This window comes from Python bivittatus, unplaced genomic scaffold, assembly GCF_059951505.1.
Source record: "Python bivittatus isolate LINGU-HERP-01145 unplaced genomic scaffold, Pbiv_v1 ctg000100_np1212, whole genome shotgun sequence".
NCBI classification, from domain to species: Eukaryota; Metazoa; Chordata; class Lepidosauria; order Squamata; family Pythonidae; genus Python; species Python bivittatus.
Window position 1 is genome coordinate 2,639,477 of NW_028277038.1, and position 17,167 is coordinate 2,656,643.

The window sequence follows — 17,167 nt, forward strand, 5'->3', positions numbered from 1 at the left end:
ATTTACAGGTCCCAAGATGATAAGAAAGTAAAGGAGAACCCTTCCTCGTTAGGACAGTTCTGTAGTTGTCTTGATGCTCAGGACATCCTTTTGACTCACTCTTTCAATGGGTAGATAATGTCTATCAGGGGATTGTCAGCCCTTCGAAGTAGTCCAGACAGGAAACCGAAACCATGAGTACTAATACCACCTTTATTGTAAGGCTACCGTAACAGATTCTTGCAAGACTGAAAGCGTTTCTCTCCGCTGCCTTTTCTTTCCAGAGAACTCGGGAGGGTATTTCTGAGGTGCTTTCTCCATCCCCATTCCTGCTGTGGGCTGAGATATCTTGTCAGATTGTTGTCTAGGCTGTGGGTCTTTCTCCTGTCTCCAGAGGTTATTCTCACAGCCCATTACATCAGTCAACATCACTAAAATTGAGACAGCCTCAAGGTGTCCTCCATTAATTTGCTATACTGCATTCCATGTGTCCACAGGAAGAAAACAGCCCAGCTCCTATAATGATGAAGGTTCAGAGACTCGTTCAGAATAACTTGCTTTCTTCCTCCCATCTGCAGGGGAATGGCCCGCTAGCAGAGATTGATCTCTGGCGGGAGAGGAACGCCACCCTGAGTGCCCTCACCGAGCAGATCAAGCTGCCCGTAGTCAGGAAGGTCCTGCAGGTGCTCGAAGTTGCCAACACAGGAATTGTGGATAACTTACAGGTGGTCATTAACGATCTCTGCAAGCATCACGTGGAAGCGGTGGACAACGTAAGGTTTCTTTCTACCCTGGAACGACACTTGAAGGTATGTTTTGGTCAGCTGATGAGTTGGATGAGAGAGATGCTCCTTCCCTAAATGGTCCCCCTGGTCAATGAGCATCATCTTTGCAGTTGGTTCCAGACAAAAACTAGCCATAGTTAACTGGCAACCTCGACCAGCAAGTATCTAGGTGGCGTCTACAAATTACTTAGCTTAAATTTTGAAAAACTGAAAACACCTGAAATCTCATGTGATTGCACCTGTTACAAGTTTTCAGTGTTCTCGTGTGAGACCTTGGGGAGAAGATCACCAAAATCTCAAGATGATTGTCCGTTAATTTTTTTTTTTTAATTTTGATGATATGGAATTAGGCACTGGAGCATGTTTGGGGGTTCTCAGTGACCCCTGACCCATTCCCTCCTTTTCTTTTCTCTCTTTGTCTGCTCTGGGTGCAATATGAATCACAACATGCACTTTTCCCTGGGCAGAATTTAACACACGGCACCGGCTTCAACGTGGTCTTGGACACAATACCTTCGCTGATGAACGCTCTGCGGATGGTCTGGATTATTTCGCGGCATTACAACAAGGACGAGCGGATGGTCCCCCTCATGGAGCGGATAGCCTGGGAGATTTCAGCAAGGGTCTGCAAAGTCGTGGACCTGCAGACTTTGTTCAAGTATGGGACGAATCCTTATTTGGGTTAGACTAGAAATGTTAGTGAACTCTGCTTTGTTCCCAAGATGTCTCTGATTGGCCAGAACTGGTGTAGATGTAGTATTGCAAATGGGATCCTACAGAACAGGAGCCAACCCCAGAAATTCTTGCTTCTTCCTGATCCTTTTTCTCTTCTTTTTTAAATCTTTCCCATCCATATCTGCCTTAATCATGTTTTAACCATGGTTACATCCACTCTGAAGCTGTCCGTACATAGACCCTCCTATTCCAAACACCCAGCATTTGTTTTTTACCCATGATGAGACATTTTAAACTCATTAACAATAAAAGCAACCAACCGACAAAATATTGGATTCTCTTCCCCTTTCTGCACTGAATACATGTTTTTTCTGTGTTCTTTGGCGGGCTCCAGAGAAGACAGGCAGCTTGCAAAAACCATGATGGTGGAAGCTAAACGAACCCTTGAAATTTGGAAGGAATCTTATTTCAATGTCCGGGCCAAAATTGAAGCGTCAGGAAGAGATGCCCGATGGGAGTTTGATCGGAAGCGGTTGTTTGAAAAGACGGACTACATGGCTTACATCTGCCAGGATCTCTACAACATATTGCAGGTAACAATCGGTGCAGAGATGTCGAAAAATTAGATTAGGGTGTGGCTTCCTAATTGGTGGTGCCCAGGCCGTGGGTTGCACACATATGCTGAAGTTCCTGCACACAGACAAATCTCTATTTCCAAATGAAAGTCGTGTAGGAAGCCCCTGAGAAAGAAATCTCGTTGGGACTTAACATGTTTGTGTCTGTCTGCAGATTTTTTTTAACATGTAAATATTCCTAAGCAGTATCCCTTACTTGTAGGTCCAAAGGATATAGGGTCCCTGACTAGGTTCAGCATCTCATTCCTTCTTCTGACCGTACCTTTTAGCTGTGTCAGCCCTTCAGGGTGGGCTAGGAAAAACACACCACAAGAAATACTGGAACTCTTATTTTATTGATAGAGGCTATCATAATAGCATCTGGAAAGTCTGGCAGCGTTTTTCCTTCCTCTTATCCAGAAAGAGTCAGGATGGGGCAATCTTGATTTTCTTTCTCACACCTTCATGTTTTCCAGGGTTAAGCTCATGTTTTATTAATGGTTGCAGCATATTTTCTTCATCCTCCTCTCCAAGCTCATTCACGTCTCACCTTTGACAACAGTCTGACTGCATTTCTTGCTCACCACCTCAAAATACTCTTTTCTCCCCACATAAGCAAAGTAAATTCCAAAAAAGAGCCCCCCAAAATAATACCCACTTCTGTCTAACCCAATAGGTCATGGAGGAATTTTACAACATCTTCGGGCCTGAACTGAAGGCTGTCACTGGAGACCCAAAGCGCATTGATGAAGTCTTGTACCGAGTAGACGGCTTGGTCAGCCCTATGGAAGTTCTGACGTTTGACCTGTTCAACATCCGATATGCAAACCAGTGGAAGCTGGTGATGGATGAGTTCAAGCTGGAAGTTCTGGTAAGCAGTAGAAGTATTGGTTAGTCATCCTCCCTTTCAGATTGCCCTTCTTTCTCTTTCCTCTTCTTCTTCATGACGCTCTCTGCTTTCTCTCTCATAAGCAATAGGCAGGCAAGAAAGGATAGAAGGAAGGAAGGAAGGGATTTCTGCACTGGTCTCAATCCGTTACTGACATTTGTTCAGCATGAATACTCCAGACATCCATGCCGTTCTACCTTCCAACGAGGCCATCTCTTCATCCTCCCTAACAGAAGTGTTGATTATTAATAGTCAAAGCCCCGTTAGTCCCTAGGCAAAATAGTTTGTGAAAGGACCTCTTGGAGAATTTTCTCACTGCAGCTTTCCTGTTTTCCAAGCTTCCCATTCATGAAAAGAAACAGTCCTCCTTAATGTTGTCCCCTCTTTATTTGTCTTATTTTTGTTCCTGTTAACTTACCTTCCTTGGCTTTCAGGACATTGAAAAAGAAGCAAAGAACTTCATCGACGAGTCTTTTAAGACCCTCCGCTCTGCAGAAGCGGCCTTTGATATGCTTTTGAACTTCAAGCACATCCGTTCCCGGGAAGCCATCAATAAACAGATGATGATGAAATTCAATGATATTCTGGCACAGTATTGCAAGGAGGTAATTCAGCAGTCCCTCTCAGGTGAAATAACTCCGCAGATCCCCCTTCTCCCCAAGTTAGTGTCCTCCAGTTGTGGTGGGCTGTCAGGATCAAGCAGTCTATGCTGCTGGTGTAGCTGTCTTCCTTTGCTGTTCACTCACAGCTTGAGATCGTGAACGGCATTTTTATCAACAATCTCACCGACCCTCCTTTGTGCAAGAACCACCCTCCGATGGCCGGAGCCATTTACTGGGCGCGATCTCTTTTCTACCGTATCAAGCACACCATTATTCGATTCCAGGAAGTGGAAGAGCTGCTGGCTAGTGAACGCGGAAAGGAGGTGGACTGCAATTCTGTGGCTAGTTACAAATAATAAGTATTTGTAACACCTTGGTGGTTTTGTTCTTGAGTAGATAGATAAGTTCTAGAGTTTGGGCTTGGCCTAGAAAGCTGCTGAGCAATTTTTTAAAAAATCCAACTGTTTCTTTGGGCTTGAAGTGCAGGATATAGATTTTTAGGCTGCACTTCAGCCTAAACTAGCAGCCCGTCCATCTCCATTTTTGGAGCCCTAGAATGGTCCTTCGCAAGTCCACATGCCCAAATATTGGTGGGAAAGTGCAAAACCTTTTAAGGAAGATCTCTCCAGTTTGGATTTGTCTATTTCAGGTGAAGCAAAAATACCTTGAAGTAGCAAAGAGGATGAAAGAATATGAAGATCTGAAGTATGACCAGTGGAGAAACATTACAGAAGACCGGCTCCCAGTCTTACTGAAAAAAACCCTCCTTGCTAGAGTTCATGCTTCCGGAGTGATAATTCAGTCAAACCCAGAAACCCAACAACCGGTGATTATAATCCTTTCTGTAGACCAACTCTCTTGGTGTCTGTGGAAGGCAGAGAGATTGGACAGGTGGTTTTTCAAGTTTGTGAGTTAAGTTAGCCAACTTTGGCTGATACAGAAAAGCTAAGCAGCGTCCAGCTTGGTGAATATTGTATGGGAGCCCACAAGGACCTCCTAAGGCTGTAGGCAAGTCAGCATAGCTGAAGAAGCGTTGCAGAAAAAGTTGCTGGTAAATCATTTCCCTGTTGATGGTTGGTATCTACAACATCACCATGCGTCCTCTTAATTTGAAGGAGAGTTCTCATTTATTCCTTGTCTGTATTCCATCCCTTCTCAGGTGGTCTTCCAGGTGTTATTTTAACTGCCTTGTCTTACTCCAGCGATGGTCGATCTTTTCTCATGCAGAGCACACATTCGGACGAGACAGAAGCCACTGGAGAGAAGAGCCCCCGTTTTGTTGTCAACTTTTCACCCAGGCTTCGGGAGATCATCAATGAAACAAAGTACATGGAGCATCTGGGATTCCCTGTGCCTGAAATAGCAAAGAATGTGGCCTTGCAGGAAGACAAATTGCTTCGGTAAAGATGGAGGGCTCTGGGGGCGGGGGGACTTGGCCTCCCTTGTTGGGCAGGTCTGTATTCCTACTCTTAAAATCATATTCCAGGGGTGCAGATGTGAGTGTGTTGTCCAAAAACTAAAGTAGGCCTGTTAAGCTTCTCTGAGCCTCAACACACCACTTTGTTTAGGAAAATGATTGGAAAATCATGATCCTGTTATTTAGCACACTAAGCTCTTGGGGCCAGTGAAAAAAGGGACTGAAACAGCAGGTGGATTGAAAGTGCTCCTCCTCAGAAGCCTGTCTGTCTGTTACAAAGAGTTTGTTCCTCATTTGAGGATCTGAACTCTAATACCCTGTTTCTTCAAGTACCATACAACTTGCTGTCTTTCAGACAAATAGGTATGGAATGGGAGGGGTCCCCAAGGTGTACTTCTCGTGATCCAGAGCCACAGGGGGGCAGGAATCTCTTGTCAATAGAGGCCTTGGCTTCAGGGCCAGTGTTTCAGGTGTCACTTTTGAATATGTAGGAGACCCACTGTTCCGCAGTGACTTTGCTAGGTAGGTGGAAGGCTGTTTGTAGATGAAAAACATCTCAGGAATTGCCAGTTTGGAAGCCTGAATTCTTTGGTGCTTCCTTGGTGTCTTAGATACACTGATGGCATCAAGCAGATGCTGGATCGCTATCACCAAGTAATAGGAACTTTGGATGAGGCCGAGATGCAGCTCCTGGATGAACACGTGCAGGACCTTTGGCGGGTTTTCCGATCTGGTTACAAAAGACTCAACTGGAATTCCTTAGGTAACCTACTTCACATCATAAACACACTTTAAGGGGAGGATCTTCAGTTAAAATTTATTAAAGTGTCGTTTTACAGCACCTTCTGGTCTTTGTTTGAGCGGAATTTAGTGGCTGGCTATCTCGGTTCCTGTTGTTGAATGTTGTGAGTGTGTGTCTATGTTTTTCATAATGTGAATGTCCTAAGAGCTCCCTAACATGAGAGCTCTTCCCCTTCCTCACGCAGATACACACAAGCACGCACCTGTGTATAGTGGTGAACGTGACACAATGACTTGGTTTCACAGGGATTGGTGACTATATTACGCGGTGCACCCAGGCGATCGGGAAGTTCGAATCCCTTGTCCATCAGATTCACAAGAATTCCGAAGACATACTGAACAAACTTTTATTAATAGAATCAGCCAATCTGTTCAAAAGCCCACCTTCCAAAGGGGATAGTTATCCAGGTACGTGGCCCACTCTTTTTTGTTTGTTTAGCTTATTTCTAACCCAGATGAAGCAACATTTACTGTGATGTAAGAGGTGGTTGCAACCACCATGGCTGGTGGTTCCATCAGTGGGGGAAACATGGCGTAAATACAAACAGTGTTCAACTGTCACGAGCCATTTTAAAAATGGTACCCTCTCCCCTTATGAACAGCATGGCCCAGAGTTGAGGCGAAGCATGGAAATGAACATGGTTCTTTATCTCAAGGGCTGTTGCAGGCGGTATTTGCTCCTAGGTTGTGTGAAACGTTCCTCAAGAAAATCTGAAGCATCAACTGTTGGATTTTGGAAGCTTTCCAAAAGGTGGTTTGCCAACTTTTGTCTGAATTCAAACAAGATACCTGCAATGAATGAAGCCGTTTCTCGTGAATTATTTTAAACCCTCGTTAGCCACTAGCACCTCATCTTTCATTTTGTCCCCTCACCCGGACAGGTGTGAAGGATTACTTTGAGTTTATCAAGCACGAAAGATCCAGGGACATGGAGCACATGGTTCGCAAGTACATCTCAGTTGGGCCCCTGCTAACCAAAATGGAAGGCCTTGTGGTGAACACCAACACAGGAAGAGCCTCACGGCTTGTCCCGTATTATGCCTACTGGGAAAAAAAAGTTTATCAGACCTTGACAAACTTGGTACTGAAGTAAGTTTGCCAACCCCAGTTGTTTCTCTTCTGTCTCTCGTGGTTTGTTCCCGGACCACAGCGCTGACTGGTTTCCTCTCTCTGAAGGAATTTGCAGTCCTTCAATGCAGCCGTGATGGGGAACACCCCACTCTTTCAAGCAGAGACCATTTTGTCTGCCCCCGAAATCATCCTCCAGCCAAATATGGGAGAAATTGAGAAAATGTGTGTCCATTGCATTCGAGACTGTGTGGAAACTACCAAGGTGAGAATCTTTGGTTTCTTTGGAAGAGGTTCACTTGGGCATCAGGCACTTTCATTCCTACCAAGCACGTAGCCGCCTCTCCCGTAGTAACTGGTTCTCACACAGAGAGAAACAAATCAAACAATACCAAATCTACCAGTTGCAAAACCAAAGAAGCCATGGAAACTGGGCCTCCTGCTGAAAAGAGGGGGCTGAGCAGCCAGTTATGTAGGTGTAGAGGGAACAGGGAATGGCCTTGAAGGACAGGAGGAAGACCCACCACTAGGGCAATGGTCAGATAAGAGGGCCTTGAGCCTCGGCCAAGAAAATAACTTGAGAAAGCATCTCAGAAAGACCCTTCATAGTTCTCACGAAGGCTTGCAAGATTCTGTTACTACAGCGGTTATAATAAAAACAGTCCTGGCCTATATGGCATTGTTTTCTTAGTCTGGTCTACCTTGTTGGGCTGACAGTAGGACTGGAAAGGCAAAGAGGGTTAAATCCTGATTCTATCAATAGGACTTGCTCTTGAAACACAGAGTCACTAGAACCCTTTCCTTATGGCTTCCTAGCTTTTCTTCAATAAATACTGCTTATGCAGAGTTCTTGGATTCTTGTGAGCTTTATGGATTGGATCCAGTCCTGCCTGCCAGTTGAAGCCTCCCAGCTAATGTGTTTCAAGAGTAGGTCCAATTTATTGATCTACTTGGCCTCCTCTTTTTTGCTGGAGGCTTGGTTTCCACCTGTCCCTTATTTTTCAAACTGGCAGGTTTGCTAACAATTTGTTTCTCTCTTGACTGTGTGAGAACTAACCCTCTCCACTGCTTCCAAAGTCCAGCCTGGCCTGAGAATCTTCCTTTGCCTCCGTGTAGCTCTTCGTTCGCTGGATGCATGGCACTTGCATTGAATGCCCGCCCCAGCAAACCGGCGACGATGAGCCTGTCATCTTCAGCTTTTTTAGCGACATCTCCCAGAACCCAGTGATCATTGAGCAGGCCATCCTCATCACTCAAAACATGCACAAGCTCCTGGGCTCTCTCACCAAATACCTGAACCGTTGGAAGCGGTATCGGCCCCTGTGGAAACTGGACAAGGCCATTGTCATGGAGAAATTTGCTGCCAAGAAGCCGCCCTGTGTGGTTTTTGATGAGAAACTCCAGTTCTACATGAAGGTGGCCCAGGAAGTCATGCAACAGCCCATGGTCAAAGATGAGCAATGTGTCCGCCTGCTGCTGGCACCGTTGGCTTTCACGGTCCAGGAGAATGCCAGAGGTTGGGTGAATTCACTCGGGAAGCTGCTCAATGAATCCGCCAAAGAGGTGCTATACAGTCTCCAAGAAAACATTGAGGTAGGTTTCTCCAGCTGGGGATGTCACCTTCATCCCACCATCCCTGGAGAGGACAGAGGAATGGGTGCAGAAAAGATCAAACAGATATACATGACTGGAGTCCAAGCCCTAGGCACAAATTACAAACTGACCCAAGGGGATTTTCAAGGCAAGTCAGACATCATCCTGCTTTCGCTGTATTTTTCTGAATAATGTATTTCATTCCAAGGTCTTGAGTACCAATGCTTCAGTTCCTTGCTAACAATCCCTGAGCTAAGAAATGCTGACGGAGTCTGGACAGCAGTTTCAGCAAAAGGGTTCTTTGCAGTGTTTGAATTAATGACTAAATGCATGTGCTTTCCAGAGATTATCACATAACCTGAAAACGACTCCCAATACCCTGGAAGATCTGAAATTTGTCTTGGGCACAATAGCTGAGATCAAAGATATATCTCTAGAAGTGGAACTCAAGTATTTGGATATTCTGGAGAGATACCGTACCCTGGCCATGTACAACATTTGTGTAAGTTTCTTTGAATGATGTCAGAGATGCCAAGGTAGCTGCCAGACTAAGGTCCAGCATGGATGAAGGAAAAAATCGCTGGGGATTGGATGGCCTGTAGCATCTGGCTAGCTTTTTATATTATTATATATATTATATATAAAAGTTAAGGACCGCTCTCCAGACAGTCCTGAGCCATATAATCCACACCTTTCCCCTAAATAACTGAAATCTTTGAGCTGTCTAAAGAAATGCCATCATTCCTCCACCCCAGATAACAGAAGAGGAACGGAACCTGGTGAATAAGATAAAACTGATGTGGGAAACTCTTTTTTCTGATGCGGCAGGAGTTGATCACAGCCTTGGCAGCATCAAAAAGACTTTTACTGAGGTACTGGGGTTTTCACCTTCCAAGATGAAGGAGAAGAGCATTCAGAAGCAGGAATGATCTTCTAATTTGGATTGTGTCTCTTAGATCACAAGGGAGCAGATTGGAAACTACAACAAGGAAATCGATGATTTCTACCATAGGTTTGTTACTGAGGGGCCAGGTTCTGTTGGTGAAAATCTTGACAGAGGTAAGAAAGTGCATGCTTTCTGACATCACACAGCTTGAAAGCAGAGCAAAAATGTTGCAATAGATCAAAGGTCCTAGGTCATAAGATTCTCTTTCAGGAGAATGCAAACGCTACCTCCACCCTGTATGTTACGGTGCTTCCTATATGTTACATGCTGCTTCCTACCACAGGCCTCATTTGTCCAATTCCCGATGGTTCTGGTCATATTTTCTTCACATCCTATGGAACCTGGTGGCATAGTAGCACTAGAAGTTGGTATAGTCATGGATGGGCTTTAGGAGAAATGCTGAGAACCAAGATGGTTCAAAGCAGGGTAGCTTTTGCCTCCTGGGCATATCTTCACTTTTAGCAACTGAAGAACTTTGAAGAGATATTTCGCTGGGTCAGAAATTTCTGCTAGTTCCATCCTATCTATATCTTCTACATCAGTGACTTCTAACTGCCTGTCTTTATTTTCTGATGTTTTAAGGGGAGGTTTGAAGCAGAGAATTCTTGCACATGGAAGGGGATTCAGAGAAATGTTTAGATACATTCCCTATCTAAGAGAAACTTAGCTGCTATGACTTTGGTGATATTCCCATTGAGAAATTGCAACTTCTTGATCTATTAAGGCCAATTGTAGATCATGTAGAAGACCTCCCTTGCCCTGCTTCAAATTCTTCTTGTGGTTTCCCATCCTTTGCTCGGTGCTGAATATTATTTGTTGTCAACTGCAGGATTAGAGCTGATGGTGGTTTTTGAAAAAGAACTGGAGAAACATGAGAGGAACCGTCAAGAGCTGGCCAATGCAGAAAAGCTGTTTGACCTTCCCATCACAATGTATCCTGATTTGATCAAAATCCAAAAAGAAATGAAGGGCTTGAGGCAGATCTATGAAATCTATAAGCTGCAGCAGGTAGACGGTTTTTGAAAATCAGTCCAACTTTTATTCAGAGTCACAGATCCAGATCACATGTTGTAAACCAAAATTAGAGTTTTGTGTGTTCCCCACCAGCACCTGACCATTGTGGTCTACCATTCTGGATTATCCCCATGCTCTCTGTTCAGAAGAATAAGAAGATACTTGCTATTTGGCTTGTTGTCTCAAAGAATCTTTATTTTGGTACCTTTGATCTGATAATCTTCTGCCTGATCTCTTTGCCAATTTGAAGATGTTCTTACAAGACATTTCCTGGTTCTAGGCTGCCAAAGAGGAATGGTCCCAGACCCTCTGGGTGAATCTTAACGTGCAGGTGTTACAGGATGGAATTGAAGGATATCTGAAAACCCTTCGCAAATTGCCAAAACACGTCCGTGGCATGCCGGTGGCATATCACCTAGAAATGAAGATGAAGGCTTTTAAGGAGTCCATTCCTTTGCTGCTGGATTTGAAGAATGAAGCATTGCGAGAGAGGTTTGGCTTCTGCTCATCCACGGGGGGGGCGGGGGGGTTGTCTATAGCTTTGAAAGCTCCATTAAACTTGTGCATTTTAAGTCACAGTTTGGGAAGCATGGCCTGGGGTAAATCGATATAAACAGAATGAATTTCTCCTCCTGTCTCTACTGGAAACCAAGCACTTTGGTCATTTGAATCCACACGTGACATATGTTGACCTTCTTTCAGACACTGGAGGGAGCTAATGACAAGAACAGGCACAAGTTTTGATATGGCGACTGAAACCTTCACATTAGAGAACATGTTTGCCATGGAACTGCATAAATATTCGGATGTGATCAATGAGATTGTGGGATCCGCTGTCAAAGAGCTGAGCATTGAGAAGGTAAAATTGTCTTCTAGCACCTCTCTGTGTTTCAGTCCTCTCCGGTAACCACCAGAGCAAGCTCTTAGAACTTCTTTGTTTCCTCTCCTAGGGAGTGAAGGAAATCATTGAAACGTGGGAGAACATGAAATTTACTGTGCAGCGGTACTTCAAAGGGACTCAGGAACGGGGCTTCATTTTGGGAACTGTCGACGAGATCGTTCAGATCCTGGACGATAATGCCGTCAACCTTCAAAGTATTTCTGGCAGCAGATTTGTGGCACCTTTTCTGGCAACTGTCCATAACTGGGAGAAAACCCTCTCTTTGATTGGTGAAGTGATTGAGGTAGGGAGGCTGGTACTCCAGGTGGCCATGTTGGCCCTCTTTGAGGGCAGATTATGTTTTGCTAGCCTCCCTGCTCTTTGTCAAAGCAGCGTTTAATTTCTCTAGGTCTGGATGACTGTTCAGCGAAAATGGATGTATCTGGAAAGTATCTTCATAGGCGGAGACATCAGATCGCAGCTTCCTGACGAGGCTAAAAAATTTGACAACATAGATAGGATATTCAAAAGGGCAAGTAACTAAACTGCATATTAATGGAGATGCTGAGTAACAGGAGTGTGCTGCCCCTCAAAATGAGAAACTCCCTCTGGGATTCAGAGATATAATGGTGACCAATTAAGTATTGAACTGGCTTCCTCAGTAATGTAGGGCTCAAGTCAAGATATTGATTGGAATCTATAAAGATCTAAATAGCTCCAGACTCAAGTGGTAGTACCCCCTGAGTAGACTGAGAAGATTGAGATGGTCACTGAGAAGGCCCTCAAGAAATACCTGGTTGACCTAAGAGTGTGCTAGGGGGCCATTGCTCCAAAACCCAAAAGCCATCAGACACAGATTCAGATTCAGATGGCCACATTAGCCTGTCACAAGATATTGAAGACCTAGCTGTTCTCCCAGGCATTTGGGTCAGGGTGGAGATGAGTTGGGTGGTTAATACTTTATCTTTGGGCACCAGGGGGTTTATGTTTGGGAGTTTGTTTATTTTTAATCTCGTAAGCCACCCAGGGTCACTTGTGTGTGATGGGCAGCTATATAAATGATGTAAATAAACAGATTAATTAATTAATTAAAAGTAATGTTTTGGCTTGTATTTCATGGAACGTTTCTGTAAACTCTTGTGTTCCTAAATGCTTGGATTTACTTTTTTATAGCATAATGTTTGTTTTTTGTTCCGTGCTAGCCAACTTTAAGGGAAGAGGTATATATTATTATCGTTCACAGTATTCACCGTTAGTAGTTTTCAGCATCTTCCTCCCCCTCCTCCTGTTACCTGCAGATAATGGGAGAAACGGTCAAAGACCCAGTGATCAGGAGATGCTGTGAAGCTCACAATCGTCTTTCAGACCTTCAGAACATAAGTGATGGGCTGGAGAAGTGCCAGAAAAGCTTGAATGATTATCTGGATTCCAAGCGAAATGCCTTCCCACGGTTCTTTTTCATCTCTGATGACGAACTGCTTAGCATCCTTGGAAGCAGCGATCCCTTATGTGTTCAGGAGCACATGATTAAGGTAGGGGATGGGAAAATCCACACAACAATTAAACATCCTTCATCTTCTCCCTTTTGGCTGTTGCCGGTGGCTTTTGCCATTAGATTATAATCCCTTTCTTGAAACAGGAGGCTAGAATAATATAGTTGCTGGCTCTTGGTGTCCAAGGAAGCAGGAAACATAGACCCTCCCAGCCTGTCCTCCTTTGGTTAAGGAAGATGTATTTGAAGATAATAGTTTTTCATGTTAGGAATTAGCAGAACTCACTAGTTGGGGAACAGGAGTGGTCCAACCCCGAAAGAGGCATGTTTCATCTGGAATGTCACATCTGGGATACCTCAAACTGCCTCTAAGAAGCATTGGACCACCTTTGGATTGACATGGCTCAGAAAAGATTTGGCACGTTCCGTTTCCAAATCGGTTAGTTCTGCACAGCTCTGGTTCACATCATGCAGTGTGAGGCCTGCTGTGAAAAAGTTCTAAGAGAGGGTTTCACATAAACAGTGAAAAAGTAAAGAAGCTTCTCTCTGACTTCAGATGCACAAGAGGAGGAGGGAAGAGGAAAAAGCAAGGTCAGTTATTAATCTGAGTTATATCATTCCTGACAGTAAATTTGAGAATCCTTTCCTGGCTTGTGAATACACCCCAAATTGTAAACGCCTGTCCTTTTCATTTGTAAGCATATTTCTGCCAATCTGCTTAGAAAAATACCTGCATTTTCTACATGGCAGATGCTGAAATTGCCCCATGTGACCTCCTCCCATTCTGGTCTTGTTTCAGATGTATGACAACATAGCCGCCCTGAAGTTTCAAGAGGACGACAGTGGGATGAAGATCGCCACTGCTATGATTTCTGCAGAAGCTGAAGTGATGGAGTTCCGGAAGGCTATCCCAGCCGAAGGCCGAGTTGAAAACTGGATGACGGCGGTGCTGGTTGAAATGCGGAGGACCAACAGGCTGATCACCAAGGAAGCCATCTTTCGGTATTGCGAAGACCGAAGCAGGTGAGGGAATCAGGAGCAGGCAGCAGATTCCAGAAAGATGAATTGAGTCTGTATTGCTGGTCCCCCAACAGCATTATGACTTTGGCAGTCCAAGGTCCAAAGATGGGGCTATTGAGTCTGCTCCCTAAACTTCAGTTTGGGGCTATGTTATTGAATTGGAAACATGGAGAATAGGGGTGCTGCTTGCTCTGACAGGCAGACCAAAGTCATCATTTTCCCCTCAATTCTGCTGCCCAATCAGGAAAGTTTTTGGTAGAAAATAGTCTTCATGTGGTTCATTGGCTTGAACCAAGGATTAAGATTCCCCCTAAACTGGTTAAGAATGCTGGGAAGTTGTCCTAGGAGGCATCCGCCTGGGAAGAAATTGTTTAGTATCACACTAGGAACTAGTGCTTGGCTCTGTCCCATTATTCCAGAAGCAATCAGGCTCTTGAAGAAACATCATTCCCTCATTACTATTTTATACTCTTGCTTAACGCCTGCATTTCTACAGCTCCAGTCATCAAGATAAAGGAACATAACCAGGATCCAAGTATCAGGGAAGATGTTTTCTATTTGTTTTATCTCTGCCAACTCTGCAAATCTGCCTTTTCCGTAGAGTTGATTGGATGCTAATGTATCAGGGCATGATGGTGCTGGCAGCCAATCAGGTGTGGTGGACCTGGGAGGTGGAAGATGTCTTCCGGAAGGTGAAGAAAGGGGAGAAACAAGCCATGAAGATCTATGCCAAGAAAATGCACCAGCAGATCGACTCACTGGTGACACGGATCACCAAGCCGCTAAGCAAAAATGACAGGAAGAAATACAACACGGTTCTCATCATTGATGTCCATGCGAGGGATATTGTTGATACGTTTGTACGAGACAGGTAATTGCAGCTTGGAGGTAAAGTAGGAACAACTACTGAACAGTTCAGTAAAGTTCAGAGTCACCCACATGGACATGAATGGGATGTTCATACAGGTAGTGCTTGATCTACAACCATTCGATCACTGTTCCAAGCTATCATGGTGCTGAACAAATGGTGGTTATGACTGGTCCTCAGAGTTCCAGCCATCCCAGCACCCCTGCGGTCACATGATTGTGTTTTGAGTCTTGGCAACCCATTCACACGACTGGTTGCCAAGCACCCCACAATCACGTGATCACCATTTGCCACCTTCCCTGCTGGCTTCCCCAGAAAGTCAGTGGGGAAGCTGGCAGGAAAGGTGGCAAATCGCTGGGGCATGTCTCCCCCACCCGCACACCTTCCTCCCTTAGCCCCTCTGTGCTCATGCTGCACTGGCCACTTGCGCACCCCTGCATACCCTCCCTGACCCATGCCACACCAGGACTGCAGGGGTTGCCATTGCTAAACGATGCTGTCATGCTTTATGGCCACATGGCTTAGCAATGGAAGTTCCAGTCCCGATTGCCGTCATAAGTCGAGGACTACCTGTAATCCTCCTTACTGTACTTTCAATGTAAAAATAATGAATTTGGAGGGACTCTGACAGTTCCTTTTTCCACTTCTCAATGTTTTGGTAGTTTTCTTCTTCTCTCTTTGTTTTCTTCTTCTCAGTCTTAGAAGAGCTCTCTGACATGTTGAAATTCTCTCTCATCAGCATTATGGAAGCACGTGAATTTGAGTGGGAAAGCCAACTGCGTTTCTATTGGGACCGAGAGCCCGATGAGCTCAACGTGAGGCAGTGCACAGGGACCTTTTCTTATGGCTACGAATACATGGGCTTAAACGGGCGTCTGGTTATCACTCCACTCACAGACCGGATATATCTGACACTCACACAGGTAAACCAATAAAGAGTCTTTCTGTTTGCTTCTGGCCCTGGAGGGCTTTTTAAAAAAAGCAGATCTCAAATCTGGAGAATTTAAACCAGCAGAATATGGCCCACCACCGACCTGTCCCAGAGTTTGGGGGAAAAGCCAAGTTTTAAGGCTTGCAGAGTTGGGTGGTCTGAACCTCAGGGGGATGCTGTTCCAGAGGGTGGGGGCCACAACTCAGCAGTGAACTTCTTGCCTTAGTGATGAACCAGTAATTACTTCCCAGGTCAGGATCGAAGTGCCATTGAGGCAGAATTTGTAGCCACCATCCTAGCAGTGTTTTTCACCTTCTTTTCCTCCAAAGGCCTTGTCCATGTACTTGGGCGGAGCTCCTGCTGGTCCAGCAGGAACTGGGAAGACGGAGACAACGAAGGATCTTGCCAAAGCTCTGGGCTTGCTTTGTGTGGTCACCAACTGTGGAGAAGGCATGGACTTCAAGGTCAGGAATTCGTGCTATCCCCTTCTCCATCTTCTACGCTGTGGCCCTAAGAATTCAGCCCTGCTGGCCAACTGGACATCAGTGCAGCCATCTCATCTTATGTGCATTGTCCTCTTTTTTAGGCTGTGGGTAAAATCTTCTCAGGCCTTGCACAGTGCGGAGCGTGGGGTTGCTTTGATGAATTTAATCGGATCGACGCTTCCGTGCTTTCGGTCATCTCCTCTCAGATTCAGACGATTCGAAATGCTCTCATGAACCAGCTGAAAACCTTTCAGGTAAAGAGGGAAAGAAAAGGAGTCTTCCTGCATGAATTCTGGTCCTAACAGCCAGATCCAGGGTCTCTTGGCCCTTGGCTTAGGTTTACATTTCAGTTTGAAGGACAAGAAATCGCTCTGGATCCTCGGATGGGCATTTTCATCACCATGAACCCTGGCTATGCAGGACGAACCGAGCTTCCTGAATCCGTAAAGGCCTTGTTCAGGCCCGTGGTCGTCATTGTGCCCGATCTGCAGCAAATTTGTGAAATCATGCTGTTCTCTGAGGGGTTTCTCATGGCCAAGGTGGGTCACAGTGTCATTGCAAAGGGCTGGGCCTCGGTCTGAATCAATGCAAAGAGTAGAAGGGAAGTTTTTTTGTCCAACAGATCCTAGCCAAAAAGATGACTGTGCTGTACAAGTTGGCAAGGGAACAGCTTTCTAAACAGCATCACTATGATTTTGGGCTTCGGGCTCTAAAGTCTGTCCTGGTAATGGCCGGTGAACTGAAAAGAGGGTCTCCAGATCTCCACGAGGTAAACTCCTTTCGGCTCATTGATAGATGGTCAGCTGCCTTGCAGCTGAAACAACCAAGAGACTTGTGACTCCTTGAAAACAAAGTTTAACTATGGCAGGAGTTTTTAGTCATTGAAAGTATTTCATCAGATGCCCAGATTTGACTCTACGGTGGATTCAGGGGGTTATCAGCTGCTCCAGACTGGAGCTTCTTGCTTGTCTGAACATGTGAAGAGAAAGACTTACCATAAAAATCACCCAGAAATTAGTCCTCAGATTCCCAACTGACATGACCAGTGGCTTTTAAACAGGACCAGAGCATCACTTTAACCTAATCTTCATGATATTTCAACTGCTTT

The 17,167-nt window shown here is 45.0% G+C and overlaps 1 protein-coding gene across 1 annotated transcript in view; it reads left to right on the plus strand.

Annotated features, from left to right (window-relative positions):
• The window catches only part of DNAH10 (dynein axonemal heavy chain 10), a 54,104-nt gene that overhangs the window by 5,377 nt on the left and 31,560 nt on the right, over positions 1 to 17,167 (plus strand). The window contains exons 8-36 of the mRNA XM_088135262.1: positions 558 to 788; positions 1,232 to 1,422; positions 1,834 to 2,032; positions 2,730 to 2,924; positions 3,377 to 3,547; positions 3,691 to 3,867; positions 4,194 to 4,370; positions 4,772 to 4,944; positions 5,573 to 5,724; positions 6,009 to 6,170; positions 6,644 to 6,851; positions 6,939 to 7,095; positions 7,947 to 8,423; positions 8,767 to 8,925; positions 9,179 to 9,295; positions 9,380 to 9,482; positions 10,199 to 10,377; positions 10,664 to 10,875; positions 11,086 to 11,242; positions 11,334 to 11,567; positions 11,673 to 11,795; positions 12,562 to 12,795; positions 13,555 to 13,778; positions 14,377 to 14,646; positions 15,383 to 15,566; positions 15,904 to 16,038; positions 16,161 to 16,313; positions 16,410 to 16,598; positions 16,682 to 16,828. Coding sequence (XP_087991388.1) covers positions 558 to 788; positions 1,232 to 1,422; positions 1,834 to 2,032; positions 2,730 to 2,924; positions 3,377 to 3,547; positions 3,691 to 3,867; positions 4,194 to 4,370; positions 4,772 to 4,944; positions 5,573 to 5,724; positions 6,009 to 6,170; positions 6,644 to 6,851; positions 6,939 to 7,095; positions 7,947 to 8,423; positions 8,767 to 8,925; positions 9,179 to 9,295; positions 9,380 to 9,482; positions 10,199 to 10,377; positions 10,664 to 10,875; positions 11,086 to 11,242; positions 11,334 to 11,567; positions 11,673 to 11,795; positions 12,562 to 12,795; positions 13,555 to 13,778; positions 14,377 to 14,646; positions 15,383 to 15,566; positions 15,904 to 16,038; positions 16,161 to 16,313; positions 16,410 to 16,598; positions 16,682 to 16,828 — 5,490 coding nt within the window. The remainder of the gene's footprint in view (positions 1 to 557; positions 789 to 1,231; positions 1,423 to 1,833; positions 2,033 to 2,729; positions 2,925 to 3,376; positions 3,548 to 3,690; positions 3,868 to 4,193; positions 4,371 to 4,771; positions 4,945 to 5,572; positions 5,725 to 6,008; positions 6,171 to 6,643; positions 6,852 to 6,938; positions 7,096 to 7,946; positions 8,424 to 8,766; positions 8,926 to 9,178; positions 9,296 to 9,379; positions 9,483 to 10,198; positions 10,378 to 10,663; positions 10,876 to 11,085; positions 11,243 to 11,333; positions 11,568 to 11,672; positions 11,796 to 12,561; positions 12,796 to 13,554; positions 13,779 to 14,376; positions 14,647 to 15,382; positions 15,567 to 15,903; positions 16,039 to 16,160; positions 16,314 to 16,409; positions 16,599 to 16,681; positions 16,829 to 17,167) is intronic.